Consider the following 22,011-nt stretch of genomic DNA (forward strand, 5'->3'; position numbering starts at 1 on the left):
GGAGCGGCCACTGCACTCCAGTCTGGGTGAGAGAGTGAGACGCCAACTCAAAAAAAAAAAGAAAGAAAGAAGTACAATAAAGAATGATACAGTTAACTGCTCTATTAATATGAGACATGAGTGAACTTAGTGCTGTATCAACCCTATGGGGCAAATATTATTACCCCATTTTAAATGGGAGGAATACAAGACTCTGAGAGTTTAGAAATTTGCTAAGCATCACATAAGAAATAAATGGTAGGCTGCAATTCTAAGTCATATAAGTCTGACTTCATATCTAAACTCTTGATCATTATTCGATTTTGCTGCTCTTACATTCCCACTTTTTTGGTTATTTTTGCTTTTCAGGTTACCCATAGGCGTTTGTTTTTATAGCATAGGCAGAGCCCACAAAGCTCTAAAACCCATGAATTTATGAGAACCGAATGGAGGGTCTTGAACAAAAGAAGAAAGTAACCTTGTGAATCTGAGAAAGAACACATGACTTCACAACTACAGTAAAATCTACTTTGATATAAGAGTCCGTTGGGTCCTTATTATGGTGAAAGTGGGGCAGTGGTCAGAAATATATATTCTTTATATGTTTTGTACATTTCTTCCTTAAACTCAATAAATGTTTACTGAATTAAGTAAAGCCCCAGAAAATACAATTAATTTTAAGAGCTTCTAACTTTACTCAAGTTAAAAGAATACATAATAGGTAAAATGTGAAATTTCTTGGAAAATTGGAGCTTTGAACAAAACAAAAAAGGCATCTTTATTTTAAAAAATCATAAATAAGAAATGAAAAGTCTATTGGTTACTCGTAAATGAGAAATTAAAATTAAAAAGCAACTCAAGTCTGATTTAAAAGACTTCAGAGGTCAAAAGAATAAATGTTTAAGTTACATAGAAAACTTTTCAAATCTTAGGCAAACGAAACAAGATTAATTAAGTTATCAGAATTTTTAAATAAAATGACAAGAACTATTATAAAATATATGATTTTGTGAAAACTAAAAATATAATGGTAAACGTAAAAATTTCAAAACATTGAAGGCAACAAGGAAAGCAGTTACAAACAATATCAGTCAAAATCAAGACAAAGATCAAGCAAACAGATGACACAGTTGACAATCCAGGGAATAAAATAGCAGCATAATTAAATCATATTAACGGTCCCAGAGGGCACACAAAAGACAAATGGCAGTGAATAATGAAGTTAAAAAAATTTTAAAGTAGAAATTTTTCTAAAAGAAAACACAGACTTTAAGCAAACAATTAAGAAAATAAATAAATAACTTCCAGAATGGATCCTTATTTAAAAAAAAAAAAAAGACAACCTAGTTGGGCATGTGGTGCGTGCTCATATAGTCCCAGCTACCAGTGAGCTGAAGTGGGAGGACTGCTTGAGTTCAGGGGTTTGAGGCTACAGTGTGCTAGCACCTGTGAAGAGCCACTGTACTCCCACTTGGGCAACATTAGGACAAGAAAAGACAACCTGACACCCAATGATAAAAAATGAAAACACTACAAAAGAAAAAGATTACAATACACAGGAAGGAAAGGAAAGCTATAAAAACAGTCCCCTCGCCTCCACCTCCCAAAATGTTGGAATTACAGACGTTAGCTACCATGTTTGGCCCATACAGCAGTATTGAACCACACAGGCACACATGCCCTTATCTTGGTACCTCCAACACTTCCTAGATTAACTTCTATGAAACCCTGCTCCTCAAACCACTTTGAAAATCATGATTATTAGATCAAGTTTTAACACCTTACAAGGTCTCAGTTCAGTTTGTCTAACTTCTGTTTTCATCTTAGTACCCTGACTGTTCTGTCCAACTAGTATTCTCATTATCTTCTGAGTATACTTTACTAGTTCTCCTTTATTGAAAGCATTCTGTCACTAATCACTTCATTGGTATTTTCAGTAATTGTATATTTGTTTGGTGTGGTTTTATATTTAATTAACATAGGTGGAATTATGGAGAATGGAGCAAACAGTACATCTAATTTAACTACTTGGGAGGCTGAGGCAGGAGGATCTCTTGAATCCAGTTCAAGGCTGTGGTACACAATGGGATTTAAGACCAGTCTGGGCAACTTGGTGAGACCTTGTCTCTACAATAAATCAAAAAACTAGCCGGGCGTGGTTGTGCATGCCTGTAGTTCAAGCTACTTGGAAGGATCTCCTAAGCCCAGCAAGTTAAGGCTGCGGTGGCCGTGAGCATGCCACTGCACTCCAGCCTGGGCAATAGAGTGAGACTCCAAGCTAAATAAATAAATAAATTTTATAGAGAGTAAAATTCCATAGTGAAATTTTATTTTTTATTAAAATAAAGTGAGTTTCCTGTAACAATTTTTAAGAATCATTGCCTGCTGACTGTGGGAGGCACTCAAACTTACAATGTTTTAAGATCATTTTTAAAAATCAGAATCTATAAAAAGTAGTTACTACTTTTTATAGTATACTAGTAGTTAGCATTTAGAAATTACTAATTACTAATTACCATAAGCTTAATTAATATATTCTATTGACTCATAACTCCTTATGTCCAATACCAGATTTTTAAGTTGTATGTGGATTTTCAGGAAAAGCTTTCAAAAAACCAACTTGTTATCTTAAACCTTAATCCAGCAAAACTACTTTTAGGAATTAATGAAAAGATCTAAGAAAATAAGAAAGTGAGCACAAAGACTTACAGATTTGAACAGGAACATATTTTAAGTGAACTAAACATCAGATAATAAAAGATTAAATAAATTATGATGTGAAAGAACATTATGTGGTTCCTAAAACTCATAAACTGGAACTCTGGTTTTTAATTTTCGGTGGATCACATATTTTAAGAATTTGATAAAAGCTATGAAGCATTCTTCCCTTGAATTACAAACATATGTATGTACTCACAAATTTTTACAAAAAAATGATAAGAGGTTTGCAAAAATTAAGTTTAAATTACCTTAAGAACCCACCATCTAGAAAAGTTTAATATCACGGAAGCAAGATATTTACAATACATTTTTCAATTTTTTAAACACAGAGGATAAACGAGTAGATGCAAAGAAAAAAATATATTTGTGTCTATGAACAACAAAAAATCAGAGACCAAATTATTAAGAGTGCTTATCCTTGGAGAGCAGAATTACAAATAATTCTTATATTCCTCTAAGATTTTCTATATTTTCCTTATTTTCTATAATAAACTAGTTATCTAATGAAAACATAAAATTTAAGAGTTAGATTTTATCCAAATAAATTGTTATTAGTCAAGTAACAGAATAGGCTCACATAATGACTATTTTTTCAAGTTTTAAGGTATAACACTAATAATAATAGTAAGTAAATTGTGATGATCACTGATAATGGGGTACTTTGGATGACTGAGATTGCTATGTAAATTTGCCAAATGGAGAAAGGCCAGGGTAAGTATTTCCCATTTCATATAATACCATGAACATAAAAGCTATCACAGGCAATAACTGAAGTTCTCCTTTATGAGTACACAATTTTTTTTTTACCTTTAGACATCAGGATATGCTCAAAGTGTCTAAAATAAACATAAGGAAAAAAGGTTAGAACAAAACTTACATTTTCTATTGTGCGTTAACAGAGCTTGTTTCAAATCTATCGCTGCTCTTCCTAATAAAGCATCTGCCTTTAAAGTATGATGACTCCAAACTCGAAATTCCAACGTAGTCTGTGGGGTCACATTTCTGTTAGAATAAAATTATAACAAAAATTCATGAGTACACATCATTACTCTGAGGGACAATTTCAATTAAACATTTCAGTACTTTTTAAAATCCAGAGTTCAGTTTATTTAAAAATATTGTATATAACAGTAAGCTACTTAAATGACAAATAAAAATATTTACTTTCAAATACATTAGTACTTTAATAACTAGATAAGAATTTCTATAATGAGCAAAACAAAAACACCAGCAATACAAGAGTCTTCCTGAGACTTCATAGTAACATTGTTTCTATTTGAGCAAATTCCTAAAGACTTGAGAAAATTGATGGCTTTAGTTATGATACTTTTACTATACACAAGTGTGTACCATTATATTTCAAAATGCCAAAATTAAGATGGCTAATTTTCTGTACTATTTATTGTATACCAAGACATTTGGAGAAAATATGGGTACATGGAAAAAAAATGTTGGTTTATGAAGCAAAAGAAAGGATTATTCCGCTTCCTCTCTTTTAAAAAAAAAGTCTTCATATTTTAAACTGTCTAGTCAGATTGGAAAAAACACTCATTACTCTGAAGTCATTTTCCAAAATGAAAAACACATTCCAAGAAACACACTCCCTTTTGAAGACTTTGCATTCTTTATATAAGGTACTTACACAGTTAGCTGTTCATCCCATTTTGGGTTAGAAGAACTACTGGATTTTGCTGTTTTCTTAATTTCTCCATCTACAGTTACTTCTGTATATATTGCTGTTCCAAACCAATTCTTTTTTCTTTTCAGTTTGGCACTAGAAACTAACAAAACAAATGATAATCACTAGTGGTCATCTGTAGCCAAAATGTAGTACTGTATACTAATAAGTCAATAAAAGTGGAACTGTGTTTCTTATGCAACTAGGACTCTTCTCATTGGCAGAATGAAGACATACAAAAGGCTATTGATAATGCCTGAGGATCATTTGAATTTTTTGGTAATAGTTTTATGAGCTATAACTCATATACCATATAATTCACCCATTTGAACTGTACAAATTCAATTGTTTTTATATATTCTGAGTTGTACAATCATCAGTACAATCAATTTTAAAACACTTTTGTCATCCAAAAAGAAAGCCCATACCATTAAGAAGTCATTCTAATATTTCTCCCAAACAATTCCCTCTTCATCACTACTCCTAGGCAACCACTAATCTACTCTCTAGTCTCTATAATTTTGCCTATTCTGGACATTTCGTATAAATGGAATCACATAACATTTGGCCTTTTTGTAACTGGCTTCTTTCACTTAGCATAATGTTTTCAAGGTTCATCCATACTACACTCCTTTTCTTGCCAAATAATACTCTATTATATGGACACATCACATTTTATTTAACCATTCATCCACTGCTAAATGTCTGAATTGTTTCCACTTTTTGACTGTGTGTGCATGTGTATGCATGCGTGTACGTAATGCTGCTATGAACATTTGTGGGTAAGTTCCTGAGAGAACATGTTTTCATTTTTCTTGGGCATATACTCAGGAGTAGAACTGCTGGTTCATACGGTAACTCAGTTGAATAACTGTCAGACTACTTCCCAACATGGCTGCACCATTTTGCATTCCTACCAACAGTATATGTTGATTTCTCCACATCCTCAACCTCTAAATACTAAAATGCATCAAAAGTCAAGACAGGCTGGGCATGCCTATAATCCCAGTGCTTTGGGAGGCCGAGGTGAGAGGATGGCTTGAGCCAGGACTTTGAGACCAGCCTGGGGCAATATAGAGAGCTCTCATCTCTACAAAAAATCAAAAAAAAAATTAGCGGAGTATGGTACACCTGTAGTCTCAGCTACTTGGGAAGCTGAGGCAGAAGGATAGCTGAGCCCAGGAGGCTGAAGCAGTGGTGAGTTGTGATTGTGACACTGCACTCCAACTTGGGGAGTGGAGTGAGACCTTGACTCTAAAATAAATAAATAAATAACAAAAAGAAATAAAAATATTTTAAAACTATCAGAAAAGGAAAGTCATGGGGAGATAACTTAAAAATCCTGCTCGTGATAATATTTCCCCCCAAATTTAGTTGTAAACTTAAGAAATATGTAGAAGTCACATGAAGAAAACTAAAAAATTTTACAGATGAACATAAAAGACTTAAAGAGAATAAAATAATATACTCCTACACATTTGGATAATACAGATAATAATTTTCTGTATGCTATTATGCTTACGTACTTGGTATACTGCAGTATATTACCATATTACCACAGGTAGTTTTGTTTGGTTTATTTTCCTTCATAGTTTTCTTGCTTTTCAAGATCAATGTTTTTATTTTATTTGTTGCTGCCAATCACATATGGGCTTAGAACAGAAATAAATATGATAATAATAAAAACAAATTAGTATTTTAAAACTAATTTGACTTAGAGCAGAGTACCTCAGTTTACAGACAATAAACTGCCAGGCTGAAACATTAGGGGGGTCTTAATCAGGGTGCTTATCTGATTATTTTTAAAAATAAAAGCAAAATCAATATAGAGGTCACATCTAATAAAAGGAGCAAAACTTGGAGTCCTAAGTCCTTAGTTGGTTTCCCATTTCTAACAGAATGGGCACTTTAATTCCTCTGATTCTCAGATTCTTCACTGACAAATCAGAAGTAGTAATATTTACTACACAAAGTATGGTGAAATGGATAAGATTGTAGATTTTTAAGATGTTTTTTACTTTAAAAAATTAGATGAACAAAATGAAAGACAAGAAGAAAAGAAGGCACTAAAATCTGGTACCACTTAGCACAGGTCCAAACTCAGTATTTCCCAAGAGTATCACTTTATTTAAAGGAGAGAAGTAACTGATGCTCAAAATCATAAACACTGTCATGGCATTATCTCGTCAACTCAGACTCCCTTGGTTCACATCTACTTTCCAACTGGTTCTCTAGACTTCTGGTGATTCACTTGACAGCCTTTCAAGAAGTTTCTTCTCATCTCAAATTAGTCAGATCAGGTTTTTCTTACTCCAAAAAAGAACTCTTAGACATAGGTCAACACCAGGAGGAAAGTTATACCTCAAGTATTATTGGCCACGGGTCCTATTCAAGTTACACTGCATTAAAAAAGTAGCCCTAAACTTAAAGAGAGCAAATGTAGAAGTAGAAGGCATTATGTAAGTAGTTCTTCAGTGGAATTGCTTCAAAATTTAGATGCGATAATTCACAGAAAACAAAATATAAATATCCCTTATAGTTGAAACTTACTCAAAATCTTGAGTAAGATTATGAGTAATTACTATTAAGAGTAGCCTTACTCTTAAATAGCAATCAGAGAAATGCTATTTAAAATGACACCAAGATATCACTTCAATATCTGATTATCAACAATACAAAACTTCATAATATATTTTCGTTAGGCTACGGAAAAATAGGTAAACTGATATGGTTGGTGGAAATACAAAATGGTATAGCCACTGTGGAGAGGAATTTGCCAATAACTAGCAAAATTATATGTGTTGAATCTTTGACCTAGGAATCTTCATGCTTGTATCCTAACCTAATGACACATGAGCAAAAAGAAAAAAATGACATCTGTATGAAGCTATTTGTTGTAGCACTGTTTGCAGTGGAAACAGTGGAACCCCAATGTCCATCAATAGTAAACTAGTTAACTTTTGTACAATCATTTAATAGAGTATGGTACAATGATAGGAAGGAGTATAGTGTTATGAAACAAATTGGCTCAGTCTGTAATCCCGCGCCTTTGGGAGGTTGAGGTGAGTGGATTGCCTGAGCCCGCGGGTTCGAGACTCGCCTGGGCAACTTGGCGAGACCTCATCTCTACAATAAATCAAAAATGAGCTGGGCGTGGTAGCGCACACCTATAATTCCAGCTACTCGGAAGACTGAGGCAGAAGGATTGCCGGAGCCCAGTGGGTAGAGGCTGTGGTGGCCGGGAGCGGCCACTGCACTCCAGTCTGGGCCATAGAGTGAAACTCCAACTCAAAAAAACAAAAAACAAACAAATTACAGGATAAAACTGTGATGTGAAAAAAGGAAACTGCAGAAAAGTATGTGAGAAATGGGGAGTCAAGAGAAAAGATGATATATTTACTGGACATATCTGCTTATATTTTCAAAAAAAAGCAACAGAAGGATAAATCAAAACTAATAAAAATGTTAACCTACAGAGCAAACAAGAGAGTGGGAAAATGGGACTGAGAATAGGCAGACTCTATAAATGCATCTTAGTTTTCAACTGTGGAACAATAAATATGCTTACATGGCTCTAAAACAAAAATTTTAAAAATAACTCAAAAGAATGAACCTAACTGATTATCAATTTGGTACCATAATCCAATGGAGACTTTAAGTTACTTTGAAACATGGTATTCTGATTATACATTCTAAGAAATTCACAAAGGAATCTTAAACTGTAATGAGCGGACCTGTTGTTTTGGTCATGTTAATGTTGTTATTTTGAAACTAGTCTGTGTGGGTGTATTAGGATAAAACAGATATAGTTATGTTAGTGTCATTTGGAATTAAGACTTTTGAGTTACAAGAAAAGAGATACAAATATATACTTAAGTAAAAATATATCTTTTCCTTATAGTGGAAAAGGCATTTAGAAACTACAGTTATTTTGAACTGGAAATATCAGCATGAACTCAGGATTGCTTTTTTTTTTTTTTCTTTCTAAGATGATAAACACTTTGTAGCTCTGTTCACTTAAAACCTTTTAGAAACAACCAACCTCATAGTACTGAGTACCATGGGAATTATAGTACTATGTAATCCCACTCAAATGTTTGCCCAGTGATTGAACCAATGGCTAAATGAATGAAAAAAGAACTTCAACATCCTGTTCCATTCTATTAATTATTTAAGAACCAACTCAGTGACATTTATTCCAAAACCTCAATTCTCTCAACACTAAAGAGGATGTACCTTCTCTTCATCAGTATAGGTTTTCAATAAATGTTTACTGAATAAATAATATACTTCTAGAGGGCATGTACCTTTGAGGCCTGTTACAACAAATATGCCACAGTATGAATCTAAAATTATACTTACGGAATAGTCTGCTGAATTAGGAATTCAAAAATTTCATCAGGAAATCACCATGTTAAATATAAAAATAACTTACCAGTTACCTGTAACTGTAACCTTCCACTGTGATTATTTCTAGTATCAGACCTTGGTGAAGCAGTGGCCATGTCCCAAAATTCAGCTAAAACCTATTTAAAAAAAGGTAATGTATTCATGTGTTAGATAAGAGATTGTAATTTTCAAAATGATTAAAGCTGTTTATCTGAATCAACTAAGAAGCTACACTTATTTGCAACCAGTCACATATTGACAAGTTCATAGCTGTCCTCCATTTAAAATAGAGACTTAGCATTATAAGCATAATAGAATGTGGCCAAAAAACCAAATCTTAGTCCATCTGAACAACAAAATAAATGATAATACTAAATATTCAGGGTCACAAGTGGATTTATTAATAAAATAAATATATAAAATAGTTCATATTTATTATTCTACTATATATATTTGTTTATTCTCTGAACTAGCTGAGTATGCTGCCTTTTTACCCTTAAAAACTTTAGCATGTATTTCTAAGAATAAAACTATTATCTTAAATGACAGCACAATGATTGAATTTCAGAAATTTAACTAGTACATTACAATTATCTAATCTATAATCCATATCCTAATTTCATCGACTGTCCCAACAATGCCCTTTATCAAAAAATTTTAAATATAGTGTCTAGTCCAGATTTATATATTGTATTAGTATATCTTTAGTAAATCTTACATGCTTTTTTTCAAGCTCTATTCCACACCCCTCTTAATCCAATTTCTATTTTTTAAATAAAATACAAAGTGGATCTACTTCAGCTTTCTTCTCCATCACAAATATCTCAAGGCTCAACTTCTATCAATCCTTAACTTACTAAAGATAAAGTAGAATATTCCAGGCAAGACTGAGAAATATTAATGAATATTAATGCTTATTTTGATTTTCCATCTATTTGTAGACTTTTCAGTGTTCTACTTAGATCCTTCTCCCAAATTCTGGGACCCAATACTCTAAAATCATTACACTCTCTTCACTTATTTATAATTGCATATATGATGTGTGTATATGTAAAAAGACAAGATAAATAGTTGCTTACTATATGATTAATGAACTATAATGAACATATTCATAGGTTCTAAGACCTCATTCAAAGGAATGCTCTCATTCTGCAGGTGAGAAAATAGACTAGAGGATTACATCTACCTGAGGGTGTATCACCTGTCATTTTCATACAAGAAAACCAATAGAGATGAAATCATTAAATAGTCAATGAACAATGAAGAAAATCAATGGTAGCTGAAGGTATCCCAATTTCTAGCAGTCTGGTATACTATTAGATATTTTGAAAGGACTTCTGGCTATAAAGCAAACAGGTCCAAGATAAATTAAAAGGCACTACTTTTCAAGCATGTTATATTCTCCAAAAGTGTGGGAAATTATTAAACCTGCTATTACCACCATATAATAGTAATAAACAAAATAAATAAAACCAATTAAATTGAGTTAAAAAACAAAAAGAATCGTGAGATCATGAGTAGTAAGAAAAAAAAATCAGAATGTTGCCCTGGACACTTACTGATAGTAACCCTGAGACCAGGAGACACTGTATTGGGCCTGCTAAAAGGTGAAAGAGTTGAGACTCCCACATTAAGCTAGGGCTCAAATCAGTAGTAACTTCTAACATACAGCAGAAGCGTGTGTGTGTGTGTGTGTGTGTGTGTGTGTGTGTGTGTGTGTGTGTGTGTGTGTGTGTGTGTGTGTATGTGTGTATGTGTGTGTGTGTGATCTTAGGCAAGTACCCCAATTAAAGTCACTGGCACTGGGATTACTCCAATGAAAAGCAACTAAATCTGAGCCTATAATTTAAAAAACAAAATTCATAAGAAAAAAACTCACCATGAGTGAGACTCAGCAAAACCAAAAGAAAATAGTCACTGGCCTCCAAGGATTTTAAATATTATGATTACCTATAAACTTTTTAAAACCAGTTTTAGCAATAAAAGATAAAGTAAAACATGGTCAAACAAGAAGAGATTATAAAAATGACACTGTTTATTGAAAAAAATTCAGATAAAAATTATTTAAGGAAATCCTCTATATTACAATAGTTTTAGATTTCAAGAAAGTTGTGAAAATAGAGCAGCAGGGTTCTCTAATACTCTACACCCAGTTTCCCCTATTATTAACATCTTACATTAGTATGCTACATGTCATAATAAGTGAACCAATATCAACATATTACTATTAATTAATGTCCATAGCTTCCCTTAGACTTTACATAATGCCCTTTTTTGACTCCAAGATCCCACCCAGAATACCTATGACATTCAGTTGTCACATTTCCTTAGGATCTTTTTGGCTGTGACAGTTTCTCAAAATTTTCCTTGTTTCTGATGACCTTGACAGCTTGAGAATTACTGTTCAAGTGTTTTATAAAATATCCCTTAATTGGGATATTAAGGGCTATTCCTCGTTCATCTGATGCTTTTCTCACTATTAAACTGGAGTTACTGGTTTTGGGGACGAAGTTCACAGATATCAAGTGCTGTTTTCATTACATTTTATTCAGGGTACATGCTACCAAGATAATTTATGACCGGATGCTGCCCTTGATCATCTGGTTCAGGAAGTGTTTATCAGATTCCACCATCGTAACATTAATCTTTCTCCCTTTCCACACACTTACCTTTTGAGGAGGAAATCATTATGAGCGGTCTACACTAAAGGAGTGGGGCAGTTATGCTCCACTTCCTTTAGGACAGAATAGCTGTACTAATTATTCAGCAATAAAATTTTAAAAATAATTGCTGGGCACAATGGCTCACACCTGTAATCTCAGCACTTTGGGAAGCTAACGCAAGAGGATCACTTGAGCCCAGGAGTTCCAGATCAGCTTGGGCAACATAATGAGATCTTGCCTCTACAAAAATTCAAAAAAATGAGCCAGGCATGGTGGTGCACGCCCGTAGTTCCAGTAACATGGAAGGCTGAGGAAAAAGGATCTCCTGAGCCCAGAAGGTCGAGGCTGCAGTGAGCTATGATCATGCCACTGTACTCCAGTCTGGGCAACAAAGTGGGACCCCAACATAAAAAAAAAAAAAATAGAAGAAAAAAGAAAAAGTGTGATAACTAAAATACTTAAAATCAGATTAGTCAGAAATTATAAGAGAATCAGGAAACCTGAATATAAACCTGAAAAAATAATTTAGAAATAGCACATAAACGAATAGAAAGTACTAAAAAGAAGTTAAAAGACATGATGAATAAATTGAGACCTGGCCTATACCTCTAATAAAAATCTCAAGAAAACAGAGAGAATTGGTCATACTACAAGAGAAAATGACAATTTTAGAAAAGAAGAAAGACATTTATCCACAGTTGTAAGAAATTATATATATATATATATATATATAGAGAGAGAGAGAGAGAGAGAGAGAGAGAGAGAGAGAAAGGCAGGATAAATATGAAGAAATTCACACTCAAACACACAGTAATAAAACTGCAGCACACAAAAATAGATACCATGTTAAAAGCTTGGGCAACATAGTGAGACTTCATCTCTATAAAAAAAAAATCAGAAAAATTAGCCAGGTATAGTGCCACATGCCTGCAGTCCCAGCTACTAAGAAGGCTAAGGCGGAGGGGGATCACCTGAGGCCAGGAAGTCGAGGCTGCAGTAAGCCATGATGAGCCTGCTACTTACTCCAGCCTGGGCAACAGAGTGAGACCCTGACTCATTAAAAGAGAGAGAGAGAGAGAGAGAGAGAGAGAGAGAGAGAGAGAGAGAGAGACAGAGAGAGAGAATACATTTAAAAAGACAGTAAAATAAAACAGGATCCTCAACAGCAACAATGGAAGCAGAGAAGGTAGAACAAATATCCACATATAACTGAGACAATTAAAAATTACATAACAACCAGAAGTCTCTTTGGAGAAAATAGAAGGTATTAAGATACTGAAAAATAAACTAAAATAGAGTTTATCAACAGCAGACTTTTACTTAAAAAAAAAAAAACCGACGAATGTGTTTCATAAAAGAGTAAACGTACCCCAGAAGGATGATCTGAGACAAATGAATGGAAAGATGAGTAAAAAAACTGCTAAGCATACCAGTAAATCTATATAAACATTATCTGAACAAAATAACAAAATATCAGTAGAGTGTTTAAATAAAAACACTATACACATTAACATATAGAACATATAATTAGAAGGGCAGGGTAGGGATAAAGAAGATAGGAATAAATCCTTGCATTGTTCAGTAGAAAGAATACAATCTAGTTTAACCTTAAATTGCATAGTATTCACTGTTTGAATACTATGCAATTTAAGGTTAATACAATCTTTTAACCTTAAATTGCATAGTATTCAAACAGTGAATACTATGCAATTTAAGGTTAAACTAGATTGTATTCTTTCTACTGAACAATGCAAGGATTTATTCCTATCTTCTTTACAGAACATTCTGAATACAGAACATTCTGAATCTCAATACATTCTGAATGTTAAGAGATTCAGAAAGAATGGAAATAAGAGGTTATAATTTCCAAACTAACAGAGTAAAGCAGAACAGAATAAGTAAATTCAATCTATTCACAACAGACTAGAAAGAAAAAGAAGGAAAAAAGCCCAAAATAACAAAGACTATCAGAAAGCACAAAGTAAGAGTCCAAATAATCACAATAAACTTTCAATTTGCATAAATTCAAAAGCAGAAAGAGACACCTACAGAATAACATACAAATGAAAGGACATGCCAGGCAAATACAAACAAAAAGAAAGCTGGGATTAATTATAATAATCCCAGTGGTCAAACAAAATAACAGTATTAAGAATGAGAGAAATGATACAAGGTTCAGTTCAGTAAGAATGAATACAAACTCTAATCTGCATGACTAAAAAAAAAAAGTCCAGCACCCAATTTTGCATTCTCTCTCTCTCTCCCAACATGGCAGTAACAGCAAAAAAGAAAAAGAGGCTGAGCATGGAGGCTCATGCTTGTAATCCCAACACTTTGGGATGCCATGGCAGGAGGATCACTTGGGTCCAGGAGTTCCAGACTGGCCCAGTGAGACCTCATCTCTACAAAAAAATTAAAAAAAAAATATTAACCAGATATGGTGGCGTATGCCTGTAGTCCCACCTACTTGGAAGGCTAAGTCAGAAGCAATGCCTGAGCCCAAGAAGTTGAGCCTGCAGTGAGCCATGATTGTGCCATGCACTCCAGTGTGGGCAACAAGAGAGAGACCCTGGCTCAAAAAAGAAGAGAGACAATCTATCTCCTTACAAGAAGCACTAGTGGAGAGGCATGTTATGTACCCAAACCCAGTCAGCTGAAGTAATAAATCAGTTGACCTGGAAGATGTTTCAACCAACTGGCATAGCAATAATGACAACATATATTGCAGCAGTCCCCAGCCTTTTTGGCATTAGGGACCAGTTTCATGGAAGACAATTTCTCCACAGGCCGGGATGTGGTGTGGAGAAGGGGTAGGATGTGCAGTCAAACTTCACTACCAATGTTAATCTGTATTTGTAGCTGCTCCCCAGCGCTAGCATCACTGCCTTGGCTTCACCTCAGATCATCAGGCATTAGATTCTCATAAGGAGCACGCAACCCAGATCTCTAGCATGTGCAGTTCAAAATAGGGTTCACGCTTCTGTGAGAATCTCATACTACCACTAATCTGACAAGAGGCGGAGCTCAGGCAGTAATGCCAATGATAGGGAGCTGCTGTAAACACAGATGAAGCTTTGTTCACTTCCTGCTGTGCCAATACCAGTCTGTGGCCTGGGGGCTGGGGATCCCTGATGTATAGGGCACCTGTAAATGAACGAAGCATCCTGCCCACTGTTTTTGAGGCTACTTGGCTACAGTATCAACCAGACCCACCTTCCTAAATTGCCACTTCACACTGTTCTTCTAGGGAACCTGACTTGTAATGTGACAGAAGGTTCACTAAGGAATTCTTTAGAGGATTAAATATAAGTGTATTTACATGAACCCAGTAACCCAGAAAGATTAAAAGGCTTCAGTTATGCTAAGTTTGAGGACCTGGATTTCCTGCTCAGTGCCCTGAGACTCAATGAGGAGTCTCTTGATACAGAATGAGTGGTCACTGCTGATCATGTAGAGGGATAAAGACAGGTGACTATTCTTCAGGTAAAGATAGAAATCAGGATTCTGACAAAACAGATAGAATGGAAAGTACATCTTGCCATAAATAACTTTGATGAGAATCCACCCACTTAGAAAAGATGATGACTACTTTGGAGACAAATATTGTGATCATCATGAAGACCAAGATTGCTAAGATGACTGAAACAGCACAGACTATGACAGAGGCAGGCTGTGACTCTAAGAAAACCATGTGGTGCTGTAGGAATGACCACAGAGGAAGCAGAAACCACTACAAAGACTGACATGATAGACTGAACAATCAATTGTGGAGTTCCCAAGAAGACTACTCTCTTAACGATTATAGGTGTGATGACAAAAGCCTCTCCTAAGACCCCAATTGAATCTAAAGTCTCAGAAGATGACTCCTCAGGAAAATGACTCCTCTGCTAGCACCCCCCAGTCCAGCCAAGCAATTTTTATCTTTGGAGGTACAAAGCCTGTTGTTCCAGTTTGAAGAGAGCAAGTAGCAGAAGAACAGCTAAAGAAGGAACAGAAGAAATTGCGGTGTCAGCTATGTGAACCTAAACTATAACAATGGTCTCAGGAGAGACTCCCCAAACTGGCAAAATGAAGAAACTCAGGAACAGGAATAGTCAAAGACAGGGAGTGAGTCATCTCAGATTGGGAATTCAGCCACTCCTGTCAGAAGTCAGACCACAATGCATACAGGAGAGAGAGAAGTCTCTGGAAAATGAAACACCCTATTAAGGCAAAGGATTGTCACTCTCCAATTTACAAGCCTCCCAAATTTAATCCATTGCTAAAGGTAATGCTAGTCCCTCCAACAAAAGAGAATGCTTGGGTGAAACAAAGTGCTAATTCTTCTGCTTAATCTCAGTGCTCATAGAGAAACAACCCCCTACACATGGTAGAAAAAAAGTAGCTCACATCCAATGTTAGAAAACAAACATTCTTCTCAAGCACTCATGACTCATGGGGCATACAAAAAAAATACACTACAAGTTAATAAAAATTTTACTGAATTTCAAATAATGTTCTGAATCTCTGACCATAACCACAACTGACTTAAAAATCAATAACAAAAAGTAAATTTTTTTCTTAATTGTTTATTTTTATATTTTTCCTTTTTCCTTGTTATTTCAATAGCTTTAGGGAATGCAGTTTTTAGTTACATGATTGCATTGTATAGTGGCAAGGAAGTCTGGGCTTTAAGTGTACCCACCACTCCATCTGCACTCACTGTACCTGACAGGTAGATTTTCATTCCTCCACCCCTTCCCACCTTCCCCCTTCTGAGTCTCCAATGTCCATTATATCATTCTATATGCTTTTGCAAACCCTTAGTGTAACTCCCACTTATAAATGAAAACAGGAGGTATTTGGTTTTCTGTTCTCATGTTAGTTCACTTAGGATGATGTTCTCCAATTCCACCCTAGTTGCTACAAAATAAATCAATTCTTTCTTATTGCTGAATAGTATTCAATGGGGTATTTTCACTATCCACTGATCAGTTGATGGGCATTTACGTTGATTCCATGTCTTTCCAACTGTGTATTGTGCTATAAACATCTGAGTGCAGGTGTCTTTCTTGTATAATAACCTCTGTTCCTCTGGATATCTACTAGTGAGATTGCTGGAACAAATGGTATATACAGTTTTAGTTCTTTGAGAAGTCTCCATACCAATTTCCATAAAGGTTATATTAATTTACACTATCACCAACAGTATGCAAGCAATTCCTTTTCACCATATCCACCACAGCATCTTTTTTAATGATAGCCATTCTGACTGGTATAAAGTGGTATCTCATTGAGGTTTTAATTTGCATTTCTTTATGTTGAGCATTTTTTCATATGTTTATTGGCTAGTTATATATCTTCTTTTAAGAGATGTCTGTTCACATCATTTGCACTTTTTAATGGGGTCATTGGATTTTTTCTTGCTGATTTTGGTTATTTGTAGATTCTAGATATTAGTCCTTTGTCAGATGTATGTTTTAAGAATATCTTCTCCCATTCCATAGGTTGCCTATTTGTTGATTATTTCTTCTGCTGTGCAGAAGCTTTTTAAATTAATTAGGTCTCACTTATTTTTTTGTTGTTGTTGCATTTGCTTTTAGGGCCTTATCCATAAAAATTTTTGCCTAGGCCAATGTCCAGAAGAGTTTTCCTGGGTTTTCTATGATATTTATGGTTTCAGGTCTGATATTTATGTCTTTTATCCATCTTGAGCTAACTTTTGTATATGGTGAGAGATAAGGAACATGTTTTATTTTTCTGCATGTTGCTATCCCAATTTGCACAGCAACATTTGTTAAATAGGGTGTCCTTTCCCTAGTGTACGTTTTTGTTTGCTCTGTTGAAGATTGGTTGATTGGAGGCATTTGGTTTTATTTCTCGATTCTCTATTCTGTTCTATTGGTCCATGTGTCTTCTCTTGTACCAGTACCATGCTGTTTGGGTTACTACAGTCTTGTAGCATTATTTGAAGTCAGGTACTATGATGCCTCCAGCTGTTCTTTTTGCTTAGGATTGCTTTGGCCATTCTGGGTTTTGTTTTGGTTTTTTTTTTTGTTGCTCCATATAAATTTTAGGATTGTTTTTTCTAATTCTGTTAAAAATGGCATTGGATGCTTGATAGGGAGTTAAATCTGTAGAATACTCTGGGTAATACAGTCATTTTCATAATATTGATTCTTCCAACCCATAAATATGGATGTTTCTCCATTTGTTTGTATCCTCTACAAATATATCAGTGTTTGTAGTTGCCCTTGTAGAGATCTTTCATCCTCCTTGGCTAAATAAATTCCTAGAGATACCTTTAACTTTTTAGTTGCTATTATAATTGGAATTGAGTTCTTGATTTGATTCTTAGCTTGGTTGCTACTGGTGTATAGCAGTGCTACTGATTTGTGTGCTGATTTTGTATCCTGAAACTTTACTAAATTCACTTATCAAATCTAGGAGTCTTTTGGAAGTGTCTTTAAGAATCTCCAGGTTTAAGATCATATCACTGGCATACAGAGATAGTTTGATATCTTCTTTTCAAATTTGGATATCCTTTATTTATTTTTCTTGCCTATGTGCTCTGGCTAGGATTTCCAGTACTATGTTGAAGAGAAGTGGCTAAAAAAAAAAAAACTTCAAAACAACAAATAGAATTTAAAAATTTATAAATTCATGGGTCAGAAAAAAACAATATTGGAAATTTTTTAAAAATCTAAGAACTGAATGACAACAAAAATACCACCCATAAAAATATGTGGGAAAGGTTATACTTAGAGGCAAATGTATAGCTTTAAAGACATATTAGGCAAATTGATGCATTAATAGGCCAATCAGGTAAGTTTCAAAGAGAATAATGGTAAACTCAAAAAAAGGAGATAATAAAGAGCAGTAACTAATGAAGTAGAAAATACAGAATCAACAAAGTTAGAAGCTAGTTCTTAGAAAACACTAAGATAAATAAATGTCTAACAAAACTAATGAAAAGAAAAAAATGAAACAAAATAGAAATCCTCAAACAGACCAATGCATGTCAAGGCATACTCATGTAACAGATGCAACAATGCAGATCCATGAGAACTGGTGCAATTAAATGGTCCTGAAATTATCTACGGAAAAAAATGAAACTCAACCCCAACTCATGTCATATGCAAAACCAATTCAAGACTAATAATGTCAACATGAAATGGAAATATTAAAAGTTTTACAAGACATTACAGCAGAAAAATATTGCTTTGTGCCCTCCCAGGATGGAAGAATTTCTTACACAAGAGACAAAGCATACTAATCAAATAAAAAAGTGTGAATATTTTGACTATATGGAAACAGAGAACTTCTGTTTATCATAAGATATCATAAAGAAATCTAAAAGACAAGCCACAAACTGAGAATATCTGCAGAACAAAAAACCTTTAAAAATTAGTATTCGAACTACTGTATGTCTACAAATAATAAGAAATAGACAACACAATGGGCATATGGGCAAAAAAAGACTGAAAAGAAATCCAGAAATGTGGAATCTTATAGACAAGGAAACTTGTAGGGCCAACAAATATATGAAAAGATGCGGAACTCACTGACATGTTATTTTTAGATTCCTTAGAATGGTAAAAACTAGGAATCTTGACAGTGCCAAATAATGGTTAAAAAAAAACTCACTCAACAGTGGCAGCTCTAACATACTGCTGGTAGGTGTTTCAAATGGCAAGATCCTGCTGGAAAATAATTTGACATTACCATGTGAAGTTGAATATTTGCATGCCCTCCAATTAGCAATTCTAAATGTTATATAATACAAAAAAATTTTGTACTTGTATACTAAGTATACACAATCTTCATAATCACAAAAAACTGAAAAATACTCAAATTCCTAATGGTAGAAAAAGGTTATATGAAGTAGGCTAATTAATATAGTAGAGCATTATACAGCTGTGAGAATGAATGAACTGTAGCTGTAAGCAACATGAATACATCTTAGAAACACAACTGTGAGTAGAAAAGAAAAAGACAGAGTTTGTAGTACTAACATCTCCCTCTGACTCAGTCCAAGATTTAACACTCTACACTGAGGACTTCAAGAAATTATTTTAACTTCTACTTCAAAGAAGAAATAAATGAATTCTTCTGGTAGTTGTTATTACCTCATCTTTTGCTACATATTTTCTTGGAAAATGCCATGATTTCATGATTGAAAAAAAACACAGAAATGTGGGTACTGTGGATTCTGAGCCTCAAAAGTTGGTACAAAAGAACAATTAAATGAAGCTCACTAAAGAAGTGCTAAGGTTCAGAGGGCTACCAAATAACAAGTTGTCACTATTCCAAAGAGTACTCTATGAATCTAATGGAAGCACTTATGCACATAATAAAGAAATTAGTGCACAGAAATGCTTCCACTATCTTCTAGGGCTGTCCACATTTCTAAACTCTAGATATACAGTTTTATCTGTCTATATTATAGCAATAGCTTCTCAGTCCAAACATAAGTCTCCATAATTATTTTTTGGCTATAAACTTGAATTTGCTTACTGAGACACTTCTTTTTTTTTTTTTTTTTTTAAGACAGGATCTTGTTCTGACTCCTTGGCTGAAATGCAATGGCATGATCACAGCTCACTGTAATCTTGAATTCTTTGGCTCAAGCAATCCTCTCACTGCAGTCTCCGGAGTAGCTGGGACTATAGGCAAGCAAGCACCGCTAAACCGGGCTAATTTTTTTGGTTGCTTTTTCTAGAAATGGGGTTTCGCTATGTTGCCTAGGCTGGTCTCTAACTCCTGGGGCTCAAATGATTCTCCTAACTTGGCCTCTTAAAGTGCTGAGATTATAGGCATGAGCCACCATGCCTGGTCTTCAGACTGCCTTTTAAAAAAAAAAATTTAGCCGGATGTGGTAGTGTGCGCCTGTAATTCCAGCTACTTGGAAGGCTGAGGCGGAAGGATCACCGGAGCCCAGCAAGTCGAGGCTGCGGTGGCCGGGAGCGGCCACTGTACTCCAGTCTGCGCAACAGAGTGAGACTCAAACTCAAAAAAATAAAAACAATAATAATTTAAAGAATGCATGCAAGGTAAGGAAACAGATACAGTAAAGTACAAATCACTATGGCATCATGGTTGATTTCTGTAGCCTGTGATGAAAGAGCTTTCACACATGGTATTTAGTCTTCCAAGAAAAAGACACTTCTTTCTCTGGGCAGTAAATGAGGAGCCTAAGGATAGGTGAGAAAATTGATTCACTTGGAGGCAGATTAAAAAAGAAAAATCCAGGGGTCTTATTAGTGAGTTAGACAGAATGATAATTACTAAGAATAAAGGCAGTAGCATAAGATTAATTACTTGAGAAGAATTTTTAAAGTTTAAAACACTATGGAGACTAGGAAACAGTGTCAACCAGAAAAAAAGACTAAATAAAACTCCCTCTCTACCCCCCGATCCCCACTTCCAACCTATTTTCCCTTTGTTTCATATAAACTCTTCTATATCGATCAATCCTCAGACTAAAGAGCACATGTTCTGAGAACCTGAAACTTCAAATTTTAAACATAAAACACGATAGAGATGGTTCTAAAATGATATCATCTTAAAAGGGAAGATACAGAGCAAATAAAATTGCTGATTTTAACATACCATTATCCCCAAGACTTTACTTAATAACATAAAATTGTTTGGCACTTGAAATAGAAAATACTGTCACAGATAACCTAAACATTATAATAACACTGTGTGAGTAGGGAGGTACTATGTCCATCTTAGAGTCTATAATACTGAGTGACCTCTCAGAAACAAAGATCCAAGTATCACATGTTCTCACTCACATAATGGACCTTGAACATCCAATGTAATATTATAAGAAAATGACTGACAGTACTGGGAAACTATGGGGGGGAGATGGGATTAACAGTAGCAAATATCTGTCTGAGGATGGGGAAACACCTCGTATCAACAGGGTGCCTGAATGAAACGTAATTGTATACCTAACCCTTAACTGTACCCCACAAAACCATAATAAAAAATATTGATTATGAAAACAAAATTAAAAATTAAAAATAAAAGAAAATTTAAAAAAATGTTTAACACACACAAAAAAAAGAAAAATTAAGCCTCAAAAGTGTCAGAAGTCTACGGCCATTATTTCTTATGACAACGTGTTACTAGGTCTACAACAATATAATAACTATCAACATGTACAGAGTTTGATTGTAATATACAGTCTTAGTTAAACAAAATTGTTAAACACTTACTATGTACCAGGAACTGTGCTAGACACTGGGGGTACAAAGATGAGTAAGACACGATTCTCTCTTTCAAGGAGCTCATAGTCTGGTGAGGAGACAACCCTGTAAACAAATAAATAGCTTTCAGTGTGATCATTACTAAAACAGAAGCAAAACGTTAAGTAGTACATCTAGGGCACAAAAGAGAAAAGCAGATATTACAACCTACAGGGATCAGGAAAGAGTTCACAGAGAAGATAACCTTTGAGTGAACTACATTATAAAGTGCAACTCTTCAAGAGAGAATTGCAGAAAGTATAGCTCATCTGGAGAATTGCTGGTACAGCCAGAAATGAAACAAAAGGACACTGTAAAGTGATAAGCCCAACAGGCAAACAGAGAT

The 22,011-nt window shown here is 34.6% G+C and overlaps 1 protein-coding gene across 2 annotated transcripts in view; it reads right to left on the reverse strand.

Moving 5' to 3' along the window:
• Positions 1 to 21,731, reverse strand: part of WWP1 (WW domain containing E3 ubiquitin protein ligase 1) — a 111,478-nt gene extending 89,747 nt beyond the window's left edge. For both annotated transcript variants that reach the window (XM_021710835.1, XM_008054900.2), the window contains exons 1-4: positions 21,636 to 21,731; positions 8,814 to 8,904; positions 4,343 to 4,481; positions 3,578 to 3,702 (exon numbers count right to left, since the gene is read on the reverse strand). In XM_021710835.1, coding sequence (XP_021566510.1) covers positions 3,578 to 3,702; positions 4,343 to 4,481; positions 8,814 to 8,883 — 334 coding nt within the window. In that variant the 5' untranslated portion in view covers positions 8,884 to 8,904; positions 21,636 to 21,731. The remainder of the gene's footprint in view (positions 1 to 3,577; positions 3,703 to 4,342; positions 4,482 to 8,813; positions 8,905 to 21,635) is intronic.
• Between the last annotated feature and the right edge of the window lie 280 nt (positions 21,732 to 22,011).

The sequence above is a fragment of the Carlito syrichta genome, unplaced genomic scaffold (genome assembly GCF_000164805.1).
Source record: "Carlito syrichta isolate Samal-C Ts95f unplaced genomic scaffold, Tarsius_syrichta-2.0.1 Scaffold301606, whole genome shotgun sequence".
NCBI lineage: Eukaryota > Metazoa > Chordata > Mammalia > Primates > Tarsiidae > Carlito > Carlito syrichta.